Source organism: Cuculus canorus, chromosome 32 (assembly GCF_017976375.1).
Source record: "Cuculus canorus isolate bCucCan1 chromosome 32, bCucCan1.pri, whole genome shotgun sequence".
In the NCBI taxonomy this organism is placed as follows: domain Eukaryota; kingdom Metazoa; phylum Chordata; class Aves; order Cuculiformes; family Cuculidae; genus Cuculus; species Cuculus canorus.
The window spans coordinates 620,075-643,360 of record NC_071432.1 but is presented as its reverse complement, the minus strand read 5'-3'; the positions used below and the strand labels follow the sequence as shown (position 1 = coordinate 643,360).

Here is a 23,286-nt window from a genome sequence, read left to right as displayed (position 1 = left end):
GTTGATGGGTTTGAAGGTCCTTATGGAGCATTGATGGGTTTGAAGGTCCTTATGGAGACGTTGATGGGTTTGAAGGTCCTTATGGAGACGTTGATGGGGTTCTGAAGGTCCTTATGGAGACGTTGATGGGTTCTGAAGGTCCTTATGGAGACGTTGATGGGTTTGAAGGTCCTTATGGAGACGTTGATGGGTTTGAAGGTCCTTATGGAGACATTGATGGTTCTGAAGGTCCTTATGGAGACGTGATGGGTTTGAAGGTCCTTATGGAGACATTGATGGGTTTGAAGGTCCTTATGGAGACGTTTGATGGGTTGAAGGTCCTTATGGAGACGTTGATGGGTTTGAAGGTCCTTATGGAGACGTTGATGGGTTTGAAGGTGCCTTATGGAGACGTTGATGGGTTCTGAAGGTCCTTATGGAGACGTTGATGGGTTCTGAAGGTCCTTATGGAGACGTTGATGGGTTCTGAAGGTCCTTATGGAGACGTTGATGGGTTTGAAGGTCCTTATGGAGACGTTGATGGGTTCTGAAGGTCCTTATGGAGACGTTGATGGGTTTGAAGGTCCTTATGGAGACGTTGATGGGTTCTGAAGGTCCTTAGGGAGACGTTGATGGGTTCTGAAGGTCCTTATGGAGACGTTGATGGGTTTTGAAGGTCCTTATGGAGACATTGATGGGTTCTGAAGGTCCTTATGGAGACGTTGATGGGTTCTGAAGGTCCTTATGGAGACGTTGATGGGTTTGAAGGTCCTTATGGAGACGTTGATGGGTTCTGAAGGTCCTTATGGAGACGTTGATGGGTTTGAAGGTCCTTATGGAGACGTTGATGGGTTTTTGAAGGTCCTTATGGAGACGTTGATGGTTTTGAGGTCCTTATGGAGACGATTGATGGGTTTTGAAGGTCCTTATGGAGACGTTGATGGGTTCTGAAGGTCCTTATGGAGACGTTTGATGGGTTTGAAGGTCCTTATGGAGACGTTGATGGGTTTGAAGGTCCTTATGGAGACATTGATGGGTTTTGAAGGTCCTTATGGAGACGTTGATGGGTTTTGAGGTCCTTATGGAGACGTTGATGGGTTTCTGAGGTCCTTATGGAGAACGTTGTGGGTTTGAAGGGTCCTTATGGAGATGTTGATGGGTTTGAAGGTCCTTATGGAGAACGTTGATGGTTCTGAAGGTCCTTATGGAGATGTTGATGTGTTGAAGGTCCTTATGGAGACGTTGATAGGGTTCTGAAGGTCTTATGGAGACGTTGATGGTTTTGAAGGTCCTTATGGAGACGTTGATGGGTTTGAAGGTCCTTATGGAGACGTTGATGGGTTCTGAAGGTCCTTATGGAGACGTTGATGGGTTTTGAAGGTCCTTATGGAGACGTTGATGGGGTTCTGAAGGTCCTTATGGAGACAGTGATGGGTTTGAAGGTCCTTATGAGACGTTGATGGGTTCTGAAGGTCCTTATGGAGACGTTGATAGGGTTTGAAGGTCTTATGGAGGACGTTGATGGTTCTGAAGGTCCTTATGGAGACGTTGATGGGTTTTGAATGTCCTTATGGAGACGTTGATGGGTTTCTGAAGGTCCTTATGGAGACGTTGATGGGTTCTGAAGGTCCTTATGGAGACGTTGATGGGTTCTGAAGGTCCTTATGGAGACGTTGATGGGTTCTGAAGGTCCTTATGGAGACATTGATGGGTTTGAAGGTCCTTATGGAGACGTTGATGGGTTCTGAAGGTCCTTATGGAGACGTTGATGGGTTTTGAAGGTCCTTATGGAGCGTGATGGGTTCTGAAGGTCCTTATGGAGACGTTGATGGGTTTGAAGGTCCTTATGGAGACGTTGATGGGTTCTGAAGGTCTTATGGAGACGTTGATGGTTCTGAAGGTCCTTATGGAGACGTTGATGGGTTCTGAAGGTCCTTATGGAGACATTGATGGGGTTTGAAGGTCCTTATGGAGACGTTGATGGGTTCTGAAGGTCCCTATGGAGACGTTGATGGGTTCTGAAGGTCTTTATGGTATGGAGACGTTGATGGGTTCTGAAGGTCCTTATGGAGACGTTGATGGGTCTGAAGGTCCTTATGGAGACGTTGATGGGTTTGAAGGTCCTTATGGAGACGTTGATGGTTCTGAGGTCCTTATGGAGACGTTGTGGGTTCTGAAGGTCCTTAATGGAGACGTTGATGGGTTCTGAAGGTCCTTATGGAGACGTTGATGGTGTTTGAAGGTCCTTATGGAGACGTTGATGGGATTTTGAGGTCCTTATGGAGATGTTGATGGGTTTGAAGGTCCTTATGGAGACGTTGATGGGTTCTGAAGGTCCTTATGGAGACGTTGATGGGTTTTGAAGGTCCCTTATGGAGACGTTGATGGGTTTGAAGGTCCTTATGGAGGACGTTGATGGGTTCTGAAGGTCCTTATTGAGACGGTTGATGGGTTTGAAGGTCCTTATGGAGACGTTGATGGGTTCTGAAGGTCCTTATGGAGACGTTGATGGGTCTGAAGGTCCTTATGGAGACGTTGATGGGTTTGAAGGTCCTTATGGAGACGTTGATGGTTCTGAAGGTCCTTATTGAGACGTTGATGGGTTTGAAGGTCCTTATGGAGACGTTGATGGGTTCTGAAGGTCCTTATGGAGACGTTGATGGGATTTTGAGGTCCTTATGGAGACGTTGATGGGTTCTGAAGGTCCTTATGGAGACGTTGATGGGTTTGAAGGTCCTTATGGAGACGTTGATGGGATTTTGAGGTCCTTATGGAGACGTTGATGGGTTCTGAAGGTCCTGGTGGGTTCGTGGGTGGCTTTGGAGGTGACCTCGGGGTTGTCCTCCAGCTCCCGGCCGGTCGTCAGTGCATCGAACACTATCGTCGCCTTCGCCGTTACTGTGTCTTCTCCCACGAGGAGTTGATCTGCAAGATGGCCGCCTGCCCCGAGAAGTTGGACCTCAACTTGGCCGCCGCCGTCCACAAGGAGATGTTCGTCCTCGTCCAGGAGGAACGGAAGCTCCGCAAAGCCCTCTTGGAGAAGGTAAAAAGGACCTTCAAAGGGCGGAGGAGAACCTCAACCTAAAGAGGTCTCAGAGCTCTGTGGGGACCTCAAAAGCCCTTTGGAGACCTCAAAACTCCTGTGGAGAACCCAAACCACGTGGAGAAAAGGTGGTTTGGAGACCCCAAAACCCTGTGGAGAACCCAAACCACGTGGTTTGGAGACCACAGAACCATGTGGAGACCTCAAAAACCACATGGAGAACCCAAACCACGTGGAGAAAAGGTGGTTTGGAGACCCCAAAACCCTATGGAGAACCCAAAACCATGTGGAGAACCCATATTTTGGGGCCTCCAAACCCTGTGGAGACCTCAAACCCTGTGGAGACCCCAAAACCCCTGTGGAGAACCCAAACCCACGTGGTTTGGAGACCCCAAACCCCTGTGGAGACCCCAAAACCATGTGGAGAATCCATGATTTGGGGCCTCCAAACCCGTGTGGGGTCTCAAACCCTGTGGAGAACCCAAACCACGTGGAGAAAAGGTGGTTTGGAGACCCCAAAACCATGTGGAGAACCCAAACCCCTGTTGAGAACCCAAACCACGTGGTTTGGAGACCCAAAAACCCCGTGAGACCCAAAAACCATGTGGAGAACCCATGATTTGGGGCCTCCAAACCCGTTGTGGGAGGTCTCAAACCCTGTGGAGAACCCAAACCACGTGGAGAAAAGGTGGTTTGGAGACCCCAAAAACCATGTGGAGAACCCCAAACCCCTGTGGAGAACCCAAACCACGTGGTTTGGAGACCCAAAAACCCCGTGGAGACCCCAAAACCATGTGGAGAACCCATGATTTGGGGCCTCCAAACCATGTGGAGGTCTCAAACCCTGTGGAGAACCCAAAACCACGTGGAGAAAAGGTGGTTTGGAGACCCCAAAACCCTGTGGAGACCCCAAAACCATGTGGAGAACCCATGTTTTGGGGTCTCCAAACCGGTGTGGAGGTCTCAAACCTTGTGGAGACCCCAAAACCCCTGTGGAGAACCCAAACCACGTGGTTTGGAGACCCCAAAACCATGTGGAGACCCCAAAACCATGTGGAGAACCCATGTTTTGGGGTCTCCAAACCCTTGTGGAGGTCTCAAACCCTATGGAGAACCCAAACCACGTGGAGAAAAGGTGGTTTGGAGACCCCAAAACCATGTGGAGACCCCAAAAACCCTGTGGAGAACCCATATTTTGGGGCCCTCAACCCTGTGGAGACCCTCAAACCCCTGTGGAGACACCATATTTTGGGGCCCTCAAACCCTATGGAGACCCCAAACCCCTGTGGAGACCCCAAAACCCATGTGGAGAACCCATATTTTGGGGCCCTCAAACCCCTGTGGAGACCCCAAAACCCCTGTGGAGACCCCAAAACCCTGTGGAGAACCCATATTTTGGGGCCCTCAAACCCTGTGGAGACCCTCAAAACCCTGTGGAGAACCCATATTTTGGGGCCCCTCAAACCCTGTGGAGACCCTCAAACCCTGTGGAGAACCCATATTTTGGGGGCCCTCAAACCCTATGGAGACCCCAAAACCCTGTGGAGAACCCATATTTTGGAGCCCTCAAACCCTGTGGAGCCCCAAACCCCTGTGGAGACCCCAAAACCCCTGTGGAGACCCCAAAACCCTGTGGAGAACCCATATTTTGGGGTACTCAAACCCTGTGGAGAACCCATATTTTGGGGTACTCAAACCCTATGGAGACCCCAAATCCCTGTGGAGACCCCAAAACCCCTGTGGAGACCCCAAACCACGTGGAGACTCCATATTTTGGGGCCCCCAAAACCCTATAGAGACCCCAAAACCCTGTGGAGAACCCATATTTTGGGGCCCTCAAACCCTATAGAGACCCCAAACCCCTGTGGAGAACCCAAACCTGGTGGAGGAAAAGGTGGTTTGGAGACCCCAAAACCATGTGGAGAACCCAAAAACCATGTGGAGAACCCAAACCCTGTGGAGACTCCAATGTTTTGGAGCCCTCAAAACCCTGTGGAGGACCCCAAACCACGTGGAGAAAAGGTGGTTTGGAGACCCCAAAACCCTATGGAGACCCCAAAACCCTGTGGAGAACCCATATTTTGAGGCCCTCAAACCATATAGAGCCCCCAAACCCCTGTGGAGACCCCAAAACCCCTGTGGAGACCCCAAACCCCCGTGGAGACCCCAACCCCTGCGTAGCTGCCATGTTGTGGAGCCCCCGAACCGTGGTAGAAGGGGTTGTTTTGGGGTGGTTTGGGGCCTCCGTTGGGTCCTGAGCGCGGCGGTCGTTGTTGTTGGCGGCGGCGGCGGTGAAGGGCATCACGGAGGCGGAGCGCGAGGCCTTCGAGCTGCTGCCGGACGACGAGCGCCAGTGCGACAAATGCAAGACGACGTGTTTCCTCTCGGCCTTGGCCTGCTACGATTGTCCTCAGGGCCTCGTCTGCCTCTACCACATGGACGACCTCTGCAAGTGTCCGCGCAGCAAAACAGTACCTCCGGTGAGGCAAAGGCCGCGCCGCTCGGCCCAAATCCCACCTTTTTAGGCCCAAATCCGACATTTTTTGGCCCAAATCCGACGTTTTTAGGCCCAAATTCGACCTTTTTAGGCCCAAATTCGACCTTTTTAGGCCAAATTCGACCTTTTGGGCCCAAATCCGACGTTTTTAGGCCCAAACTCGACCTTTTTAGGCCCAAATTCAACGTTTTTAGGCCCAAATTCGACCTTTTTAGGCCCAAATTCAACCTTTTTAGGCCCAAATTCAACCTTTTTAGGCCCAAATTCGACCTTTTTAGGCCCAAATTCGACCTTTTTAGGCCCAAATCCGACATTTTTAGGCCCAAATTCGACCTTTTTAGGCCCAAATCCGACGTTTTTAGGCCCAAATTCGACCTTTTTAGGCCCAAATTCAACCTTTTTAGGCCCAAATTCGACCTTTTTAGGCCCAAATTCGACCTTTTTAGGCCCAAATCCGACATTTTTAGGCCCAAATTCGACCTTTTTTAGGCCCAAATCCGACGTTTTTAGGCCCAAATTCGACCTTTTTAGGCCCAAATTCAACCTTTTAGGCCCAAATTCAACCTTTTTAGGCCCAAATTCGACGTTTTTAGGCCCAAATTTGACGTTTTTAGGCCCAAATTCGACTCTTTTTGGCCCAAATCTGACCTTTTTAGGCCCAAATCCGACCTTTTAAGGCCCAAATCGACCTCTTTAGGCCCAAATCGACCTCTTTAGGCCCAAATCCAACCCCTTTTGGCCCAAATCTAACACTTTTTGGCCCTAATCTGATGTTTTTAGGCCCAAATTTGACGTTTTTTAGGCCCCAAAAAGACCTTTTTAGGCCCAAATCCGATCTTTTTAGGCCCAAATCGACCTCTTTAGGCCCAAATTGGACACTTTTGCCCTCCGAAAAGCCCTTTTGGCCCAAATCCGACCCTTTTTGGCCCTAATCTGACCTTTTTAGGCCCAAATCTCACCTTTTTAGGCCCAAATTCGACTCCTTTTGGCCCAAATTGGACTCTTTTGCCCCCCTAAAAGCCTTTTAGGCCCAAATCCGACCCTTTGTGGCTCAAATTCGACCCTTTTTGGCCCAAATCTGATCTTTTTAGGCCCAAATCTGACCTTTTAAGGCCCAAATCGACCTCTTTAGGCCCAAATTGGACACTTTTGCCCTCCGAAAAGCCCTTTTGGCCCAAATCCGACCCTTTTTGGCCCTAATCTGATCTTTTTAGGCCCAAATCTCACCTTTTTAGGGCCAAATCGACCTTTTAAGGCCCAAATTCGACTCTTTTTGGCCCAAATTGGACTCTTTTGCCCCCCCTAAAAGCCTTTTAGGCCCAAATCTGACCTTTTTAGGCCCAAATCCGACCCTTTGTGGCTCAAATTCAACCCTTTTTGGCCCTAATCTGAATCTTCTTAGGCCCAAATCCGACCTTTTTAGGCCCAGATCGACCTCTTTAGGCCCAAATTGGACACTTTTGCCCTCCGAAAAGCCCTTTTGGCCCAAATCCGACCCTTTTTGGCCCTAATCTGACCTTTTTAGGCCCAAATCTCACCTTTTTAGGGCCAAATCCGACCTTTTTAGGCCCAAATTCGACCCTTTTTGGCCCAAATTCAACTCTTTTGCCCTCTAAAACCCCTTTTGGCCCAAATCTCACCATTTTAGGCCCAAATCTCACCTTTTTAGGCCCAAATCCACCCTTTTTGGCCCAAATCCGACCTCTCCGTCCCCTTTTTCCCCCCCTCCGATCCCTTTTTCCCCCCTTCCAACCCCATTTTCCCCCCTTCCAACCCCATTTTTCCCCCTTCCAACCCCCTTTTTCCCCCCCTAACGCCCCTTTTTCCCCCTCTCCGACCCCTTTTTTCCACGGATTTTTGCCCCGCAGGTACCGCTACACTCTGGATGAGCTCCCGGCGATGCTCCATAAGCTCAAGGTCCGAGCGGAATCCTTCGACACTTGGGCCAACAAAGTCCGCGTCGCTCTGGAAGTGGAGGACGGACGGAAGCGCAGTGAGTTCCGGGTTTTTCTTTGGGAGAAGGAAGGGATTTTTAGGGATGGAGGAAGGGTTGAGCTGTGCCCTCGGTGCCGTCGGCAGCGCTGGAGGAGCTTCGGGCGTTGGAATCGGAAGCGCGAGAGCGGAAATTCCCGGAGAACGAACTGCTCCATCGGCTCAAGAGTTGCCTGAACGGCGCCGAGCGCTGCGTCTCCGAAGCCCTCGGACTCATCAGCGCCCGCGAGAGCGGGTGAGGCGCCCCCACGGATCCCGGACCCTATGGATCCCAGTCCCCTATTCCGACCCCTATGGATCCCAGCCCTCCATCCCCTATGGATCCCAGCCCTCCATCCCCTATGGATCCCAGCCCTCCATTCCCTATGGATCCCAGTCCCCCATCCCCTATGGATCCCAGCCCCCCATCCCCTATGGATCCCAGCCCCCCATTCCCTATGGATCCCAGCCCCCCATTCCCTATGGATCCCAGCCCCCCATTCCCTGTGGATCCCAGCCCCCCATCCCCTATGGATCCCAGCCCCCCATCCCCTGTGGATCCCAGCCCCCCATCCCCTGTGGATCCCAGCCCCCCATCCCCTATGGATCCCAGCCCCCCATCCCCTATGGATCCCAGCCCTCCATCCCCTATGGATCCCAGCCCCCCATCCCCTATGGATCCCAGCCCTCCATCCCCTATGGATCCCAGCCCCCCATCCCCTATGGATCCCAGCCCCCCATCCCCTATGGATCCCAGCCCTCCATCCCCTATGGATCCCAGCCCCCCATCCCCTATGGATCCCAGCCCCCCATCCCCTGTGGATCCCAGCCCCCCCATCCCCTATGGATCCCAGCCCTCCATTCCCTATGGATCCCAGCCCCCCATCCCCTATGGATCCCAGCCCTCCATCCCCTATGGATCCCAGCCCCCCATCCCCTGTGGATCCCAGCCCCCCATCCCCTATGGATCCCAGCCCTCCATCCCCTGTGGATCCCAGTCCCCCATCCCCTATGGATCCCAGCCCTCCATCCCCTATGGATCCCAGCCCTCCATTCCCTATGGATCCCAGCCCCTCCATCCCTATGGATCCCAGCCCCCCATCCCCTATGGATCCCAGCCCTCCATCCCCTATGGATCCCAGCCCTTCATCCCCTATGGATCCCAGCCCTCCATCCCCTATGGATCCCAGCCCCTCATCCCCTATGGATCCCAGCCCTCCATCCCCTATGGATCCCAGCCCCCCATTCCCTATGGATCCCAGCCCCTCATTCCCTATGGATCCCAGCCCTCCATCCCCTATGGATCCCAGCCCTCCATCCCCTATGGATCCCAGCCCCCCATCCCCTATGGATCCCAGCCCTCCATCCCCTATGGATCCCAGCCCTCCATTCCCTATGGATCCCAGCCCCCCATCCCCTATGGATCCCAGCCCTCCATCCCCTATGGATCCCAGCCCTCCATCCCCTATGGATCCCAGCCCTCCATCCCCTATGGATCCCAGCCCTCCATCCCCTATGGATCCCAGCCCTCCATCCCCTATGGATCCCAGCCCTCCATCCCCTATGGATCCCAGCCCTCCATTCCCTATGGATCCCAGCCCCCCATCCCCTATGGATCCCAGCCCTCCATCCCCTATGGATCCCAGCCCCCCATCCCCTATGGATCCCAGCCCTCCATTCCCTATGGATCCCAGCCCTCCATCCCCTATGGATCCCAGCCCTCCATCCCCTATGGATCCCAGCCCTCCATCCCCTATGGATCCCAGCCCCCCATCCCCTATGGATCCCAGCCCTCCATTCCCTATGGATCCCAGCCCTCCATCCCCTATGGATCCCAGCCCCTCATTCCCTATGGATCCCAGCCCTCCATCCCCTATGGATCCCAGCCCTTCATCCCCTATGGATCCCAGCCCTCCATCCCCTATGGATCCCAGCCCTCCATCCCCTATGGATCCCAGCCCCCCATCCCCTATGGATCCCAGCCCTCCATCCCCTATGGATCCCAGCCCTCCATCCCCTATGGATCCCAGCCCCTCATCCCCTATGGATCCCAGCCCTCCATCCCCTATGGATCCCAGCCCCCCATTCCCTATGGATCCCAGCCCTCCATCCCCTATGGATCCCAGCCCCCCATTCCCTATGGATCCCAGCCCCTCATTCCCTATGGATCCCAGCCCTCCATCCCCTATGGATCCCAGCCCCCCATCCCCTATGGATCCCAGCCCTCCATCCCCTATGGATCCCAGCCCTCCATTCCCTATGGATCCCAGCCCTCCATCCCCTATGGATCCCAGCCCTCCATTCCCTATGGATCCCAGCCCTCCATCCCCTATGGATCCCCGCCCCCCATCCCCTATGGATCCCAGCCCTCCATCCCCTATGGATCCCAGCCCTCCATCCCCTATGGATCCCAGCCCCTCATCCCCTATGGATCCCAGCCCTCCATTCCCTATGGATCCCAGCCCCTCATCCCCTATGGATCCCAGCCCTCCATTCCCTATGGATCCCAGCCCTCCATCCCCTATGGATCCCAGCCCTCCATCCCCTATGGATCCCAGCCCCCCATCCCCTATGGATCCCAGCCCTCCATTCCCTATGGATCCCAGCCCTCCATCCCCTATGGATCCCAGCCCCCCATCCCCAATGGATCCCAGCCCCCCATCCGCTATGGATCCCAGCCCCTCATCCCCTATGGATCCCAGCCCCCCATCCCCTATGGATCCCAGCCCTCCATCCCCTATGGATCCCAGCCCTCCATCCCCTATGGATCCCAGCCCTCCATCCCCTATGGATCCCAGCCCCCCATCCCCTATGGATCCCAGCCCTCCATTCCCTATGGATCCCAGCCCTCCATCCCCTATGGATCCCAGCCCCTCATTCCCTATGGATCCCAGCCCTCCATCCCCTATGGATCCCAGCCCTTCATCCCCTATGGATCCCAGCCCTCCATCCCCTATGGATCCCAGTCCCCCATTCCCTATGGATCCCAGCCCCCCATCCCCTATGGATCCCAGCCCTCCATCCCCTATGGATCCCAGCCCCCCATCCCCTATGGATCCCAGCCCCCCATCCCCTATGGATCCCAGCCCCCCATCCCCTATGGATCCCAGCCCCCCATCCCCTATGGATCCCAGCCCTCCATTCCCTATGGATCCCAGCCCTCCATTCCCTATGGATCCCAGCCCCCCCTTCCCTATGGATCCCAGCCCCCCAATCCCTATGGATCCCAGCCCTCCATCCCCTATGGATCCCAGCCCTCCATCCCCTATGGATCCCAGCCCCCCATCCCCTATGGATCCCAGCAGTCCCCTCTGGCTCCGCGGTGTCCCCTCTGGTTCCGGGGGGTCCCCTCTGGCTCCGGGGGTTCCCTCTATCCCGGGGGTGACGGATGGCCGCTCCGTAGGCTGCCGTCGCCGTCGCTGTCGGTGGTGGAGCTTCGCTCCTTCCTGGAGCAGATGCAGCAGCTGCCGTGTGCCATGCACCAGCTCGGAGAGGTCCAGGTGAGACACGGACCCTATGGATCCCATCCGGGCCCTATGGATCCCATCCAGGCCCCTATGGATCCCATCACCCCCAAAACCCCCTCATTTCCCCCTCAAACCCCCTCATTTCCCCTCATTTCTCCTCATTTCCCCCTCATTTCCTCCTCATTTCCCCCTCAAACCCCTCTTTTTTTCCCCCAAACCCCTCTTTTTCCCCCCCAAACCCCCTCATTTCCCCCCCAACCCCTCTCATTTCCCCCAAACCCCCTCATTTCCCCCCCAAACCCCTCTCTTTTACCCCCAAACCCCTCTCATTTCCCCCCAAACCCCTCTCATTTCCCCCCAAACCCCTCATTTCCCCCTCATTTCTCCCTCATTCCCCCCCAAACCCCTCTCATTTCCCCCCCAAACCCTCTCATTTCCCCCCAAACCCTCTCATTTCCCCCCAAACCCCCTCATTTCCCCTCATTTCCCCTCATTTCTCCTCATTTCCCCCTCATTTCCTCCTCATTTCCCCCCCAAACCCCCTCATTTCCCCCCCCAAACCCCCTCATTTCCCCCTCAAACCCCTCTCATTACCCCCAAACCCCCTCATTTCCCCCCAATTCCCCTCATTTCCCCCCAAACCCCCTCATTTCCTCCTCATTTCCCCCTCATTTCCCCCTTCCAACCCCCTTTCCCCCCCCCTCCCCCCCTTTTTCCAGGCGCTCTTGGAACACGTTGAGGCCTTTCAAGCGGAAGTCCAAGAGGTTCTGGAAGCGGAATCACCGGAACCCGGAACGTTACGGGAACTCTTGGAACGAGGAACTCGTTTGGGTGTGGAAGTGCCGGAAAATGGACTTTTGGAAGGACAATTGGCGCAAACGACGTGGTTGGAGGAAGTGAGGGCGACTTTGAGGTCCCCACGAGCTCGCGTCCCACTTCCGGTGATGAGGGGTTTGATCCAAGCCGGAAAAACGGTGGCGCCGGGACCGGCGGTGGAAGTGGCGATGGCGGAACTGCAGGAATTGCTCACCATCGCTCAGCGTTGGGAGGAAAAGGCGCAGATGTGCCTGGAAGCCAGGTCAGGATCCGGCCCTGGCGCCGGAAAAGGGATCGGGGGCCAAATCCTGAACCTCTGGAAGGAGATGAAGGGGTTGAGGGCCAAATGCTGAACCTCTGGAGGGAGAGAAAGGGGTTGAGGGCCAAATCCTGAACCTCTGGAAGGAGATAAAAGGGTTGAGGGCCAAATCCTGAACCTCTGGAAGGAGAGAAAGGGGTTGAGGGCCAAATGCTGAACCTCTGGAGGGAGATAAAGGGGTTGAGGGTCAAATGCTGAACCTCTGGAAGGAGAGAAAGGGGTTGAGGGCCAAATGCTGAACCTCTGGAGGGAGAGAAAGGGGTTGAGGGCCAAATCCTGAACCTCTGGAAGGGGAGAAAGGGGTTGAGGGCCAAATGCTGAACCTCTGGAGGGAGAGAAAGGGGTTGAGGGCCAAATCCTGAACCTCTGGAAGGAGATGAAGGGGTTGAGGGCCAAATCCTGAACCTCTGGAGGGAGAGAAAGGGGTTGAGGGCCAAATGCTGAACCTCTGGAGGGAGAGAAAGGGGTTGAGGGCCAAATGCTGAACCTCTGGAGGGAGAGAAAGGGGTTGAGGGTCAAATCCCGAACCTCTGGAGGGAGAGAAAGGGGTTGAGGGCCAAATCCTGAACCTCTGGAGGGAGAGAAAGGGGTTGAGGGCCAAATGCTGAACCTCTGGAGGGAGAGAAAGGGGTTGAGGGCCAAATCCTGAACCTCTGGAGGGAGAGAAAGGGGTTGAGGGCCAAATGCTGAACCTCTGGAGGGAGAGAAAGGGGTTGAGGGCCAAATCCTGAACCTCTGGAGGGAGAGAAAGGGGTTGAGGGCCAAATCCTGAACCTCTGGAAGGAGAGAAAGGGGTTGAGGGCCAAATCCCGAACCTCTGGAAGGAGAGAAAGGGGTTGAGGGCCAAATGCTGAACCTCTGGAGGGAGAGAAAGGGGTTGAGGGTCAAATCCTGAACCTCTGGAGGGAGAGAAAGGGGTTGAGGGTCAAATCCTGAACCTCTGGAAGGAGAGAAGGGGGTTGAGGGCCAAAAGGGATCAGTTTGGGACCAAAATGGGTCAGATTTGGGCCAAAAGGGGTTTTAGGGAGGCAGAATGGGTTGGATTTGGGCCAAAAGGGGATTTTAGGGGGGCAAAAGGCATCAAATTTGGGCTGAAATGGGTCAGATTTGGGCCAAAATGGGTCAGATTTGGGCCAGAAGGGGTTTTTAGGGGCAAAAGGCGTCAAATTTGGGCCAAAAGGGGTCCGATTTGGGCCAAAAGGGGTTTTAGGGGGGGCAAAATGGGTCAGATTTGGGCCAAAATGGGTCAGATTTGGGCTGAAAGGGGTTTTAGGAGCACAAAATGGATCATATTTGGGCCAAAAGGGGTTTTAGGGGGGCAAAAGGGGTCAAATTTGGACCGAGAGGGATCAGATTTGGGCCAAAATGGGTCAGATTTGGGCCAAAAGGGTTTTTAGGGGCCAAAAGGCATCAAATTTGGGCTGAAATGGGTCAGATTTGGGCCAAAATGGGTCAGATTTGGGCCAAAAGGGGGTTTTTAGGGGGCAAAATGGGTCAGATTTGGGCCGAAATGGATCAGATTTGGGCCAAAATGGGTCAGATTTGGGCCAGAAGGGGTTTTTAGGGGCCAAAAGGCCTCAAATTTGGGCCGAAATGGATCAGATTTGGGCCAAACTGGGTCAGATTTGGGCCAAAACCGTCCGAGTTTCGTACCCGAAGCGTAGAAATGGTTCTCCGGAGCCTCCGGATTCCTGGATTGCCGCTCCTTTCCGTAGGCAGAAACACCCTCCGGCCACGCTGGCCGCCATCATCAAAGAAGCGGAAAACATTCCGGCTCTCCTTCCCAACATCCAAGCGTTGAAAGAAGCTTTGGCCAAAGCTCGCGCTTGGATCGCCGACGTCGAGGAGATCCAGGTGGGCTCCGATGGGGGAGGAATCCGGGTGGGAATTTTTTACCCTGCGGAGAAACGGAGCTTTAAAATCCTTTTCTCCTCCCGCTGCGATTCCCACAGAACGGTGACCATTATCCCTGTTTGGATGATTTGGAGGGATTGGTGGCGGTGGGCCGGGATTTGCCGGTGCGGTTGGAAGAGCTGCGGCAGTTGGAAGTGCAGGTGGGAACGGCGCATTCCTGGCGGGATAAAGCCTCGCGGACCTTTCTCAAGAAGAATTCCCGCTACACATTGTTGGAGGTGAGCGACGGCGACGGAAAACAGGGATTTGAGGGGGTGGGAAGTCACCGGGAAAGAGGCGTCAGCCTTATCTTTTATCATCGCCGCCATCTTTTTATCGTCACCGCCATCTTTTTATCGTCGCCGCCATGTTTTTATCGTCGCCGCCATCTTTTTCTCGCCGCCGCCATCTTTTTCTCGCCGTAGGTGTTGTGTCCGTGCGCCGACGCCGGATCCGACAGCAGTAAAAGGCTGAAATGGAGGCAGGAACCGGGCCTTTATAAATTGGATGCCGAGAGTTTGGGGCTCTCGGCACAGGATCTGCGCGATCCCGGCGCCGTGGTGAGGAAGGGGGGTGGGAGGTTGGGGGGGGGACCCCCCAAAAAAAAAACCCTCGGAGACCACACAAAACCACATTGTTTCGCCCTAAAACTCCTTCATTCCCCCCAAAACCTCTCATTTCCCCCCCAAACCCCTTCATTTCCCCCCCAAACCCCCTCATTTCCCCTCAAACCCTCTCATTTCCCCCTTCATTCCCCCCAAAACCCTTTTTTCCCCCAACCCCCCTTTTTCTCCCCCAAACCCCCTCATTTCTCCCTTCATTTCCCCCCAAACCCCCTCATTTCCCCCCAAACTCCTTTTTTTGTCCCCCCAAACCCTCTCATTTCCCCCAAACCCTCTCATTTCCCCCCCAAACCCCCTCATTTCCCCCTTCATTCCCCCCCAAACCCCTTTTTTCCCCCAACCCCCCTTTTTCTCCCCCCAAACCCCCTCATTTCTCCCTTCATTTCCCCCCAAACCCCCTCATTTCCCCCCCAAACCCCTTTTTTCCCCCCCAAACCCCCTCATTCCCCCCAAACCCCTCTCATTTCCCCCCCAAACCCCTTCATTTCCCCCCTAAACCCCCTCATTTCCCCCCAAACCCCTCTCATTTCCCCCCAACCCCTTTTTTCCCTCCCAACCCCCCTCATTTCCCCTCAAACCCCCTCATTTCCCCTTTTTTCCCCCCCCAAACCCCCTCATTTCCCTTCAAACCCTCTCATTTCCCCCTTTTTTCCCCCCACAAACCCCTTTTTTCCCCCCAAACCCCTTCATTTCCCCCCAAAACCCCTTCATTTCCCCCCAAACCCCCTCATTTCCTTCCCAAACCCCCTTTTTTCCCCCCAAACCCCCTCATTTCCCCTCACACCCCTCTCATTTCCCCCCAAACCCCCTCATTTCCCCCTTCATTCCCCCCCAAACCCCTTTTTTCCCCCAACCCCCCTTTTTCTCCCCCCAAACCCCCTCATTTCTCCCCTCATTCCCCCCCAAACCCCCTTTTTCCCCCCCAAACCCCCTCATTTCCCCCCCAAACCCCTCTCATTCCCCCCCAAACCCCCTTTTTCCCCCGCCCAAACCCCCTTTTTTCCCCCCCAAACCCCCTCATTTCCCCCTTTTTCCCCCCCAAACCCCCTCATTTCCCCCCAAACCCCCTCATTTCTCCCCTCATTCCCCCCCAAACCCCCTTTTTCCCCCCCAAACCCCCTCATTTCCCCTCAAACCCCCTCATTTCTCCCCTCATTCCCCCCCAAACCCCTCTCATTCCCCCCCAAACCCCCTTTTTCCCCCCCAAACCCCCTTTTTCCCCCCCAAACCCCCTCATTTCCCCCTTTTTCCCCCCCAAACCCCCTCATTTCCCCCCAAACCCCCTCATTTCCCCTCAAACCCCCTTTTTCCCCCCCCAAACTCCCTTTTCCCCCCCAAACCCCTCATTTCCCCCTTTTTCCCCCCCAAACCCCCTCATTTCCACCTCATTTCCCCCCCAAACCCCCTCATTTCCCCCCCAAACCCCTTCATTTCCCCCTCACACCTCTCTTCCTCCCCTTTTTTCCCCCCCCCCTCCCTCCAGATCGTGGCCTTCAAGGAAGGCGAACAGAAAGAGAAGGAAGGAATGCTCCGTCTGCGTCACGCCAACTCTCAGAAGGCCGCGCCGCCATTACCGGGTCCCGGTCCTCCATCTTGCGTTTGCGGTCAAGCGGCGAACGCCGAAATGCTTCAATGCCAACTTTGCCGCGATTGGTTTCACGGCTCTTGCGTGGTTTGGCCTCGGTTAGGGGTTCAAAAACCCTCTCCGGCGTGGTGGGAGTGGGACGCCAAATTCCTTTGTCCTCTTTGCCAACGGTCTCGTCGGCCGCGTTTGGAAACCATCTTAGCGTTACTCGTGGCGTTACAGAAATTACCGGTTCGGTTACCGGAAGGTGAAGCTTTACAGTGTTTAACGGAAAGAGCCATTACTTGGCAAGATCGGGCCCGGCAGCTTTTGGCGTCACCGGATGTCGCCGGTGCTTTGGAGAGGTTGGCGACGTTACGGCATCGGCTGAACGGAGACGGAACCGGAGCGTTGCGGGAAGCGAGTCGCAACGAGCAGACCAAGGTTGGGGGGGCGGGAAATGGGGGGCAGAGGGGTTGGGGGGTGGAAAAATGGGGGGTTGAGGGAGGAAAAATGGGGGTTGGGGGGAGGAAAAATGGGGGTTGGGGGGGGAAAATGGGGGTTGGGGGGAGGAAAAATGGGGGTTGGGGGGAGAGAAATGGGGGTTGGGGGGAGGAAAAATGGGGGTTGGGGGGCGGAAATGGGGGTTGGGGCGGAAATATGGGGGTTGGGGGGAGGAAAAATGGGGGTTGGGGGCGGAGAAATGGGGGTTGGGGGGGAAAATGGGGGTTGGGGGGAGGAAAAATGGGGGTTGGGGGAGGAAATGGGAGTTGGGGGGCTGAAAAATGGGGGGCAGAGGGGTTGGGAGGCAGAGAAATGGGGGTTGGGGGGCGGAAATGGGGGTTGGGGGCGGAAAAATGGGGGTTGGGGGTGGAAAAATGGGGGGCAGAGGGGTTGGGGGCAGAGAAATGGGGGTTGGGGGGCAGAAATGGGGGTTGGGGGCGGAAAAATGGGGGTTGGGGGGTGGAAAAATGGGGGGCAGAGGGGTTGGGGGCAGTGAAATGGGGGTTGGGGGGCGGAAATGGAGTTGGGGGCTGAAAAATGGGGGGCAGAGGGGTTGGGAGGCAGAGAAATGGAGTTGGGGGGCTGAAAAATGGGGGGCAGAGGGGTTGGGGGGCGGAAATGGGGGTTGGGGGCGGAAATGGGGGTTGGGGAACAGAAATAGGGGGCAGAAATGGGGGTTGGGGGCAGAAAAATGGGGGTTGGGGGGCAGAAAGAGGGGGCAGAAATGGGGGTTGGGAGGCGGAAATGGGGGTTTGGGGGTGGAAAAATGGGGGGCAGAGGGGTTGGGGGGGCAGAGAAATGGGGGTTGGGGGGCAGAAATGGGGGTTTGGGGGAGGAAAAATGGGGGGCAGAGGTGTTGGGGGGTGGAAAAATGGGGGTTGGGGGGGAAAAATGGGGGTTGGGGGGGGAAAATGGGGGTTGGGGCAGAAAAATGGGGGTTGGGGGGGAAAAATGGGGGGCAGAGGGGTTTGGAGGCAGAGAAATGGGGGTTGGGGGGAGGAAATGGGGGTTGGGGGGAGGAAAAATGGGAGTTGGGGGTGGAAAAATGGGGGGCAGAGGGGTTGGGGGTGGAAAAATGGGGGTTGGGGGGAGGAAAAATGGGGGTTGGAGGTGGAAATGGGGGTTGGGGGTGGAAAAATGGGGGTTGGGGTGTAAAAATGGGGGTTGGGGGCAGAAAAATGGGGGGCAGAGGGGTTGGGGGGCAGAGAAATGGGGGTTGAGGGGCAGAAATGGGGGTTGGGGGTGGAAAAATGGGGGTTGGGGGCGGAAAAATGGCGGTTAGGGGGTGGAAAAATGGGGGGCAGAGGGGTTGGGGGCAGAGAAATGGGGGTTGGGGGGCAGAAATGGAGTTGGGGGGCTGAAAAATGGGGGGCAGAGGGGTTGGGAGGCAGAGAAATGGGGGTTGGGGGGTGGAAAAATGGGGGGGCAGAGGGGTTGGGGCAGAGAAATGGCGGTTGGGGGGCAGAAATGGGGGTTGAGGGCTGAAAAATGGGGGGCAGAGGGGTTGAGAGGCAGAGAAATGGGGGGCAAAGGGGTTTGGGGGCAGAGAAATGGGGGTTGAGGGGTTGGGGGGCAGAAATGGGGGTTTGGGGGAGGAAAAATGGGGGGCAGAGGTGTTGGGGGGGCAGAGAAATGGGGGTTGAGGGGCAGAAATGGGGGTTGGGGGCGGAAAAATGGGAGTTGGGGGGTGGAAAAATGGGAGTTGGGGGGTGGAAAAATGGGGGGCAGAGGGGTTGGGAGGCAGAGAAATGGGGTTGGGGGGCAGAAATGGGGGTTGGGGGCAGAAAAATGGGGGGGCAGAGGGGTTGGGGGCAGAGAAATGGGGGTTGGGGGAGGAAATGGGGGTTGGGGGCGGAAAAATGGGGGTTGGAGGCGGAAAAATGGGGGTTGGGGGGTGGAAAAATGGGGGGCAGAGGGATTGGGGGGCAGAGAAATGGGGTTGGGGGCTGAAAAATGGGGGGCAGAGGGGTTGGGAGGCAGAGAAATGGGGGTTGGGGGGAGGAAAAATGGGGGTTGGGGGGAGGAAATGGGGTTGGGGGCGGAAAAAATGGGGGTTGGGGGGATAGAAATGGGGGTTGGGGGTGGAAAAATGGGGGTTGGGGGGAGGAGAAATGGGGGTTGGGGGGCAGAAATGGGGGAGGGAGGGGATGTGGGTCCGTCCATGGGTCCGTCCGTGGGTCTGTGGGTCCGTCTATGGGTCCATCCGTGGGTCTGTGGGTCCATCCGTGGGTCTGTGGGTCCGTCTGTGGGTCCATCCATGGGTCCATCCGTGGGTCTGTGGGTCCATGGGTCTGTGGGTCCGTCCGTGGGTCTGTGGGTCCGTCCATGGGTCTGTGGGTCCGTCCGTGGGTCCGTCCGTGGGTCGGAGTCGGAGCCCCTTTCGGTGTTTCCCCTCAGGTGTCGGTGGAGAACGGCGCCGCTCCCGAGAAGCACTGCCCCAGCGGTGAGGGGATACTGGGAGCAACTGGGAGAGCACTGGGGGCAACTGGGAGCACTGGGGGAGCAACTGGGAGTACTGGGGGAGCAACTGGGAGGACTGGGGTGCCCCTATGGATCGCATGGGTGCCCTTTGGATCCCATGGGTGCCCCTATAGATCCCATGGGTGCCCCTATGGATCCATGGGTGCCCTCTGGATCCCATGAGCCTCACCTGTGGTGGTTCCAGTGGGTGCCCCTATGGATCCCATGGGTGCCCTATAGATCCCATGGGTGCCCCTATGGATCCCATGGGTGCCCCTATGGATCCCGTGGGTGCCCTATAGATCCCATGGGTGCCCCTATGGATCCCATGGGTGCTGTATGGATCCCATGAGCCTCACCAGTGAGTGCTGGATGGATCCCATGGGTGCCCCTATAGATCCCGTGGGTGCCCCTATGGATCCCATGGGTGCCCCTATAGATCCCATGGGTGCCCTATGCATCCCATGGGTGCCCTTTGGATCCCATGGGTGCCCTTTGGATCCCATGGGTGCCCTATGCATCCCATGGGTGCCCTTTGGATCCCATGGGTGCCCTATGGATCCCATGAGCCTCACCTGTGGTGGTTCCGGTGGGTGCCAGGTGGTTCCGGTGGGTGCCCCTCTGGATCCCACGGGTGCCCTATGGATCCCGTGGGTGCCCTATAGATCCCATGGGTGCCCCTATGGATCCCATGGGTGCTGTATGGATCCCATGAGCCTCACCAGTGGGTGCTGGATGGATCCCATGGGTGCCCCTATGGATCCCATAGGTGCCTATAGATCCCATGGGTGCCCTATAGATCCCATGGGTGCCCTATACATCCCATGGGTGCCCTATGGATCCCATGGGTGCCCCTATTGATCCCATGGGTGCCCTCTGGATCCCATGAGCCTCACCTGTGGTGGTTCCGGTGGGTGCCGGGTGGTTCCGGTGGGTGCCCCTCTGGATGGGTGGGGCGTCGGCCATGATGGGATCCGGTCTCCGGGGGTGTCTCGGCAGCAGAGCTGGAGGCGCTGGCGTCGGCGCTGCCGCGGCTGCAGGGCCCGGTGCTGGAGCTGAGCGAGACGCCGCGCCGCGCCCTCGACGACCTCATGACCGAAGGGGACCTCCTGGAGGTGACCTTGGACGAAGCCCAAACCATCTGGAGGCTCCTCCAGGCCACGCGGCCGCCGCCGCTCGCCCTCTTCCGTCTTCTCCTCGAGGTACGGAGCCATCCCAAACGGACCACGAGGCCCATAACGATCCCGAGGGGACCCCCAAAGCTGCTCCAAGTGTCCTCGTGACCCTCAGAGTGATCCTGAGGAGACCCCAAAGGTGCTCCAGGTGTCCTCATGACCCTCAGAATGATCCTGAGGGGACCCCAAATGACCTCATGACCCTCAGAATGATCCTGAGGGGACCCCAAAGGTGCTCCAGATGTCCTCATGACCCTCAGGATGATCTTGAGGGGACCCCAAAGCTGTTCCAGATGTCCTCATGACCCTCAGAATGATCCTGAGGGGACCCCAAAGCTGTTCCAGATGTCCTCATGGCCCTCAGAATGATCCTGAGGAGACCCCAAATGACCTCATGACCCTCAGAATGATCCTGAGAGGACCCCAAAGCTGCCCCAGATGTCCTCATGACCCTCAGAATCGATCCTGAGGGGACCCCAAATGACCTCATGACCCTCAGAATGGTCCTGAGGAGACCCCAAAGGTGTTCCAGATGTCCTCATGACCCTCAGAATGATCCTGAGGAGACCCCAAAGCTGTTCCAGATGTCCTCATGACCCTCAGGATGATCCTGAGGGGACCCCAAATGCCCTCATGGCCCTCAAAATGATCCTGAGGGGATCCCAAAGGTGCTCCAGATGTTCTCGTGACCCTCAGAATGATCCTGAGGAGACCCCAAAGCTGCTCCAGATGTCCTCATGACCCTCAAAATGATCCTGGGGGGACCCCAAAGGTGTTCCAGATGTCCTCATGACCCTCAGAATGATCCTGAGGGGACCCCAAAGCTGCTCCAGATGCCCTCATGGCCCTCAGAATGATCCTGAGGGGACCCCAAAGGTGCTCCAGATGTCCTCGTGACCCTCAGGATATCCTGAGGGGACCCCAAAGGTGCTCCAGATGTCCTCGTGGCCCTCAGAATGATCCTGAGAAACCCCAAAAGCCCCTCAGGAACCCCAAAACCGTTTCTGGGGACCCCAAAACCCACTCAGGGACCCCAACAGCCCCTCTGGGGACCCCAAAACCGTCCATAGGCTTCTCCCCCTCCTCAAGATGGGGTCCCCGAAGCCCCCAGGGCAGTGCAAGTTGGCCCCAGGCTCCCCCAATTCCCCTTTCCCAGGGATTCCCCCTTCAGTTCGGGGGGGTTCCCTGATTTTGGGGTGTCTGTCGCCCCCCCCCCAGTTGGAGCAGGCGGAAAGGCGGGGGGCTCGCGCCCGGGGACGGGACCCCGAAAGACGTCGGAAACGCCGGGCGGATCGAGGGGACCTCCCCGCCTTGGCCAAGGAAGAGCTGGAGCCAAAGAGGAGTCGGGGGCCCGAAGCGGGGGGGACCCCACGGGACAGCCCCCCCTTGCCAGGACCCCCCGCCCCAGGGGTGAGGAAGGGGGGGGACGGACACCCCAATTCCATATGGAGGGAAATTGGGGGGCGGAGGGTGGCAGAGAGGGGGTTGGGGGGGGGGATATTGGGGGTTATAGGGTGAGAGGGGGGTTAATGGGGGGGTTATGGGGCAGTGGGGGGGTGTCTGTGGGGGGGTTATAGGGTGTGGGGGGGACCTATGGGGGGTTTATGGGGCATTGGGGGTTATGGGAGGGTCTTTGGGGGGGTTATAGGGTGAAAGGGTGGACCTATGGGGGGGCTTATGGGGCATTGGGGGTTATGGGAAGGGTCTTTGGGGGGGGTTATAGGGTGTGGGGGGGACCTATGGGGGGGTTTATGGGGCATTGGGGGTTATGGGAAGGGTCTTTGGGGGGGTTATGGGGCAGTGGGGGTTATGGGAGGGGTCTTTGGGGGGGTTATAGGGTGTGGGGGGGACCTATGGGGGGGGTTGTGGGGCAGTGGGGGGTTATGGGGAGGGTCTTTGGGGGGGTTATAGGGTGAGGGGGGTCTATAGGGGGTTATGGGGCAGTGGGGGGTTATGGGGAGGGTCTTTGGGGGGGTTATAGGATGAGAGGGGGGTCTGTGGGGGGGCACAGGGGGGGTTGTGGGGTGGGGGGGGCTCTGGTGTGGGGGGGCAAAGGGCTATGGGTCAGGCTGGGGGTTCCCCCCACCCACACAATTTCCCCCCCCCCCTTTTTCCCCAGGATTCGTGACCTGGAGCCCCAGCTCGGACGGACGCTCCTGCCAGAGCTGAGGGGGGGCACACTGGGGACCCCCCCCCCAACACACACACCCCCCCCAGGACCCCCAATCCCCCCCCCCCCATAGCCCTTAGGGTCTCCCCCCCTTTCTCCCCATGGATTTGGGGGGGGACAGAACGGATGGGGACTCCCCCATTTCCCCCCTCTTCCCCCCCACCACGATGTAATTATTTGAGTTGATTTCTTTTATATCGTTAAGCCCCGGGGGGGTGGGGGGGGGGCACAGAGATAATGGGGGAATCTGGGGGTCCCCCAAACTGAGGGGGGGTCTGGGGGTCCCCCAAACTGAGGGGGGGGGAACCCCCAACCAGCACAGCAGGGCACTCCCCCCCCTCGCACCGGGTTTTTTATAGGATTTGGGGGGGGAAAGGGGGGGTATGGATTTGGGGGCCCCCCCCGACCCCCCCCTTTCTGCCGACACTAATGGTCTCGGGCTCTTTGGGGCGGGGACGGGGGGGTTATTTTATTGTATTATGATTTTTTTTATTATTATTAAACTTTGGAGGCTAAAAGGGGATTTGGGTGATGAGGAGGGGGGGGAGGGAAACGACGATCCGATGATCCATGAGGTGAGAGTGAGGTGAGATCGATCCCTCTGAGGGAAAACGCTGTTGTTCTGAGGTAAAAGCTTCTCCCCGAGGTGAGAAATGCTCTTTCTCGAGGTAATATTTCCTCTCTGAGGTGGAAAATGCCCTTTCTTGAGGTAAAAATCTCGTCTAGGGGGTGAAAAATGCCTTTTTATGAGGTAAAATCTCATCCCTGGGGTGAAAAATGCCCTTTCGTGAGGTAAAATCGCCTC

At 56.7% G+C, this 23,286-nt stretch overlaps 1 protein-coding gene across 1 annotated transcript in view; it reads left to right on the top strand.

Annotated features, from left to right (window-relative positions):
- Positions 1-22,562, top strand: part of LOC104063160 (lysine-specific demethylase 5C-like) — a 57,041-nt gene extending 34,479 nt beyond the window's left edge. Inside the window, 15 exon segments of the mRNA XM_054052230.1 lie at positions 2,828-3,022; positions 5,320-5,487; positions 5,489-5,502; positions 7,388-7,512; positions 7,599-7,746; positions 10,894-10,990; positions 11,677-12,035; positions 13,808-13,946; positions 14,045-14,224; positions 14,411-14,545; positions 16,092-16,616; positions 19,074-19,119; positions 20,136-20,338; positions 21,530-21,721; positions 22,431-22,562. Coding sequence (XP_053908205.1) covers positions 2,828-3,022; positions 5,320-5,487; positions 5,489-5,502; positions 7,388-7,512; positions 7,599-7,746; positions 10,894-10,990; positions 11,677-12,035; positions 13,808-13,946; positions 14,045-14,224; positions 14,411-14,545; positions 16,092-16,616; positions 19,074-19,119; positions 20,136-20,338; positions 21,530-21,721; positions 22,431-22,439 — 2,535 coding nt within the window. The 3' untranslated portion in view covers positions 22,440-22,562.
- The last annotated feature ends 724 nt before the right edge of the window (positions 22,563-23,286 follow it).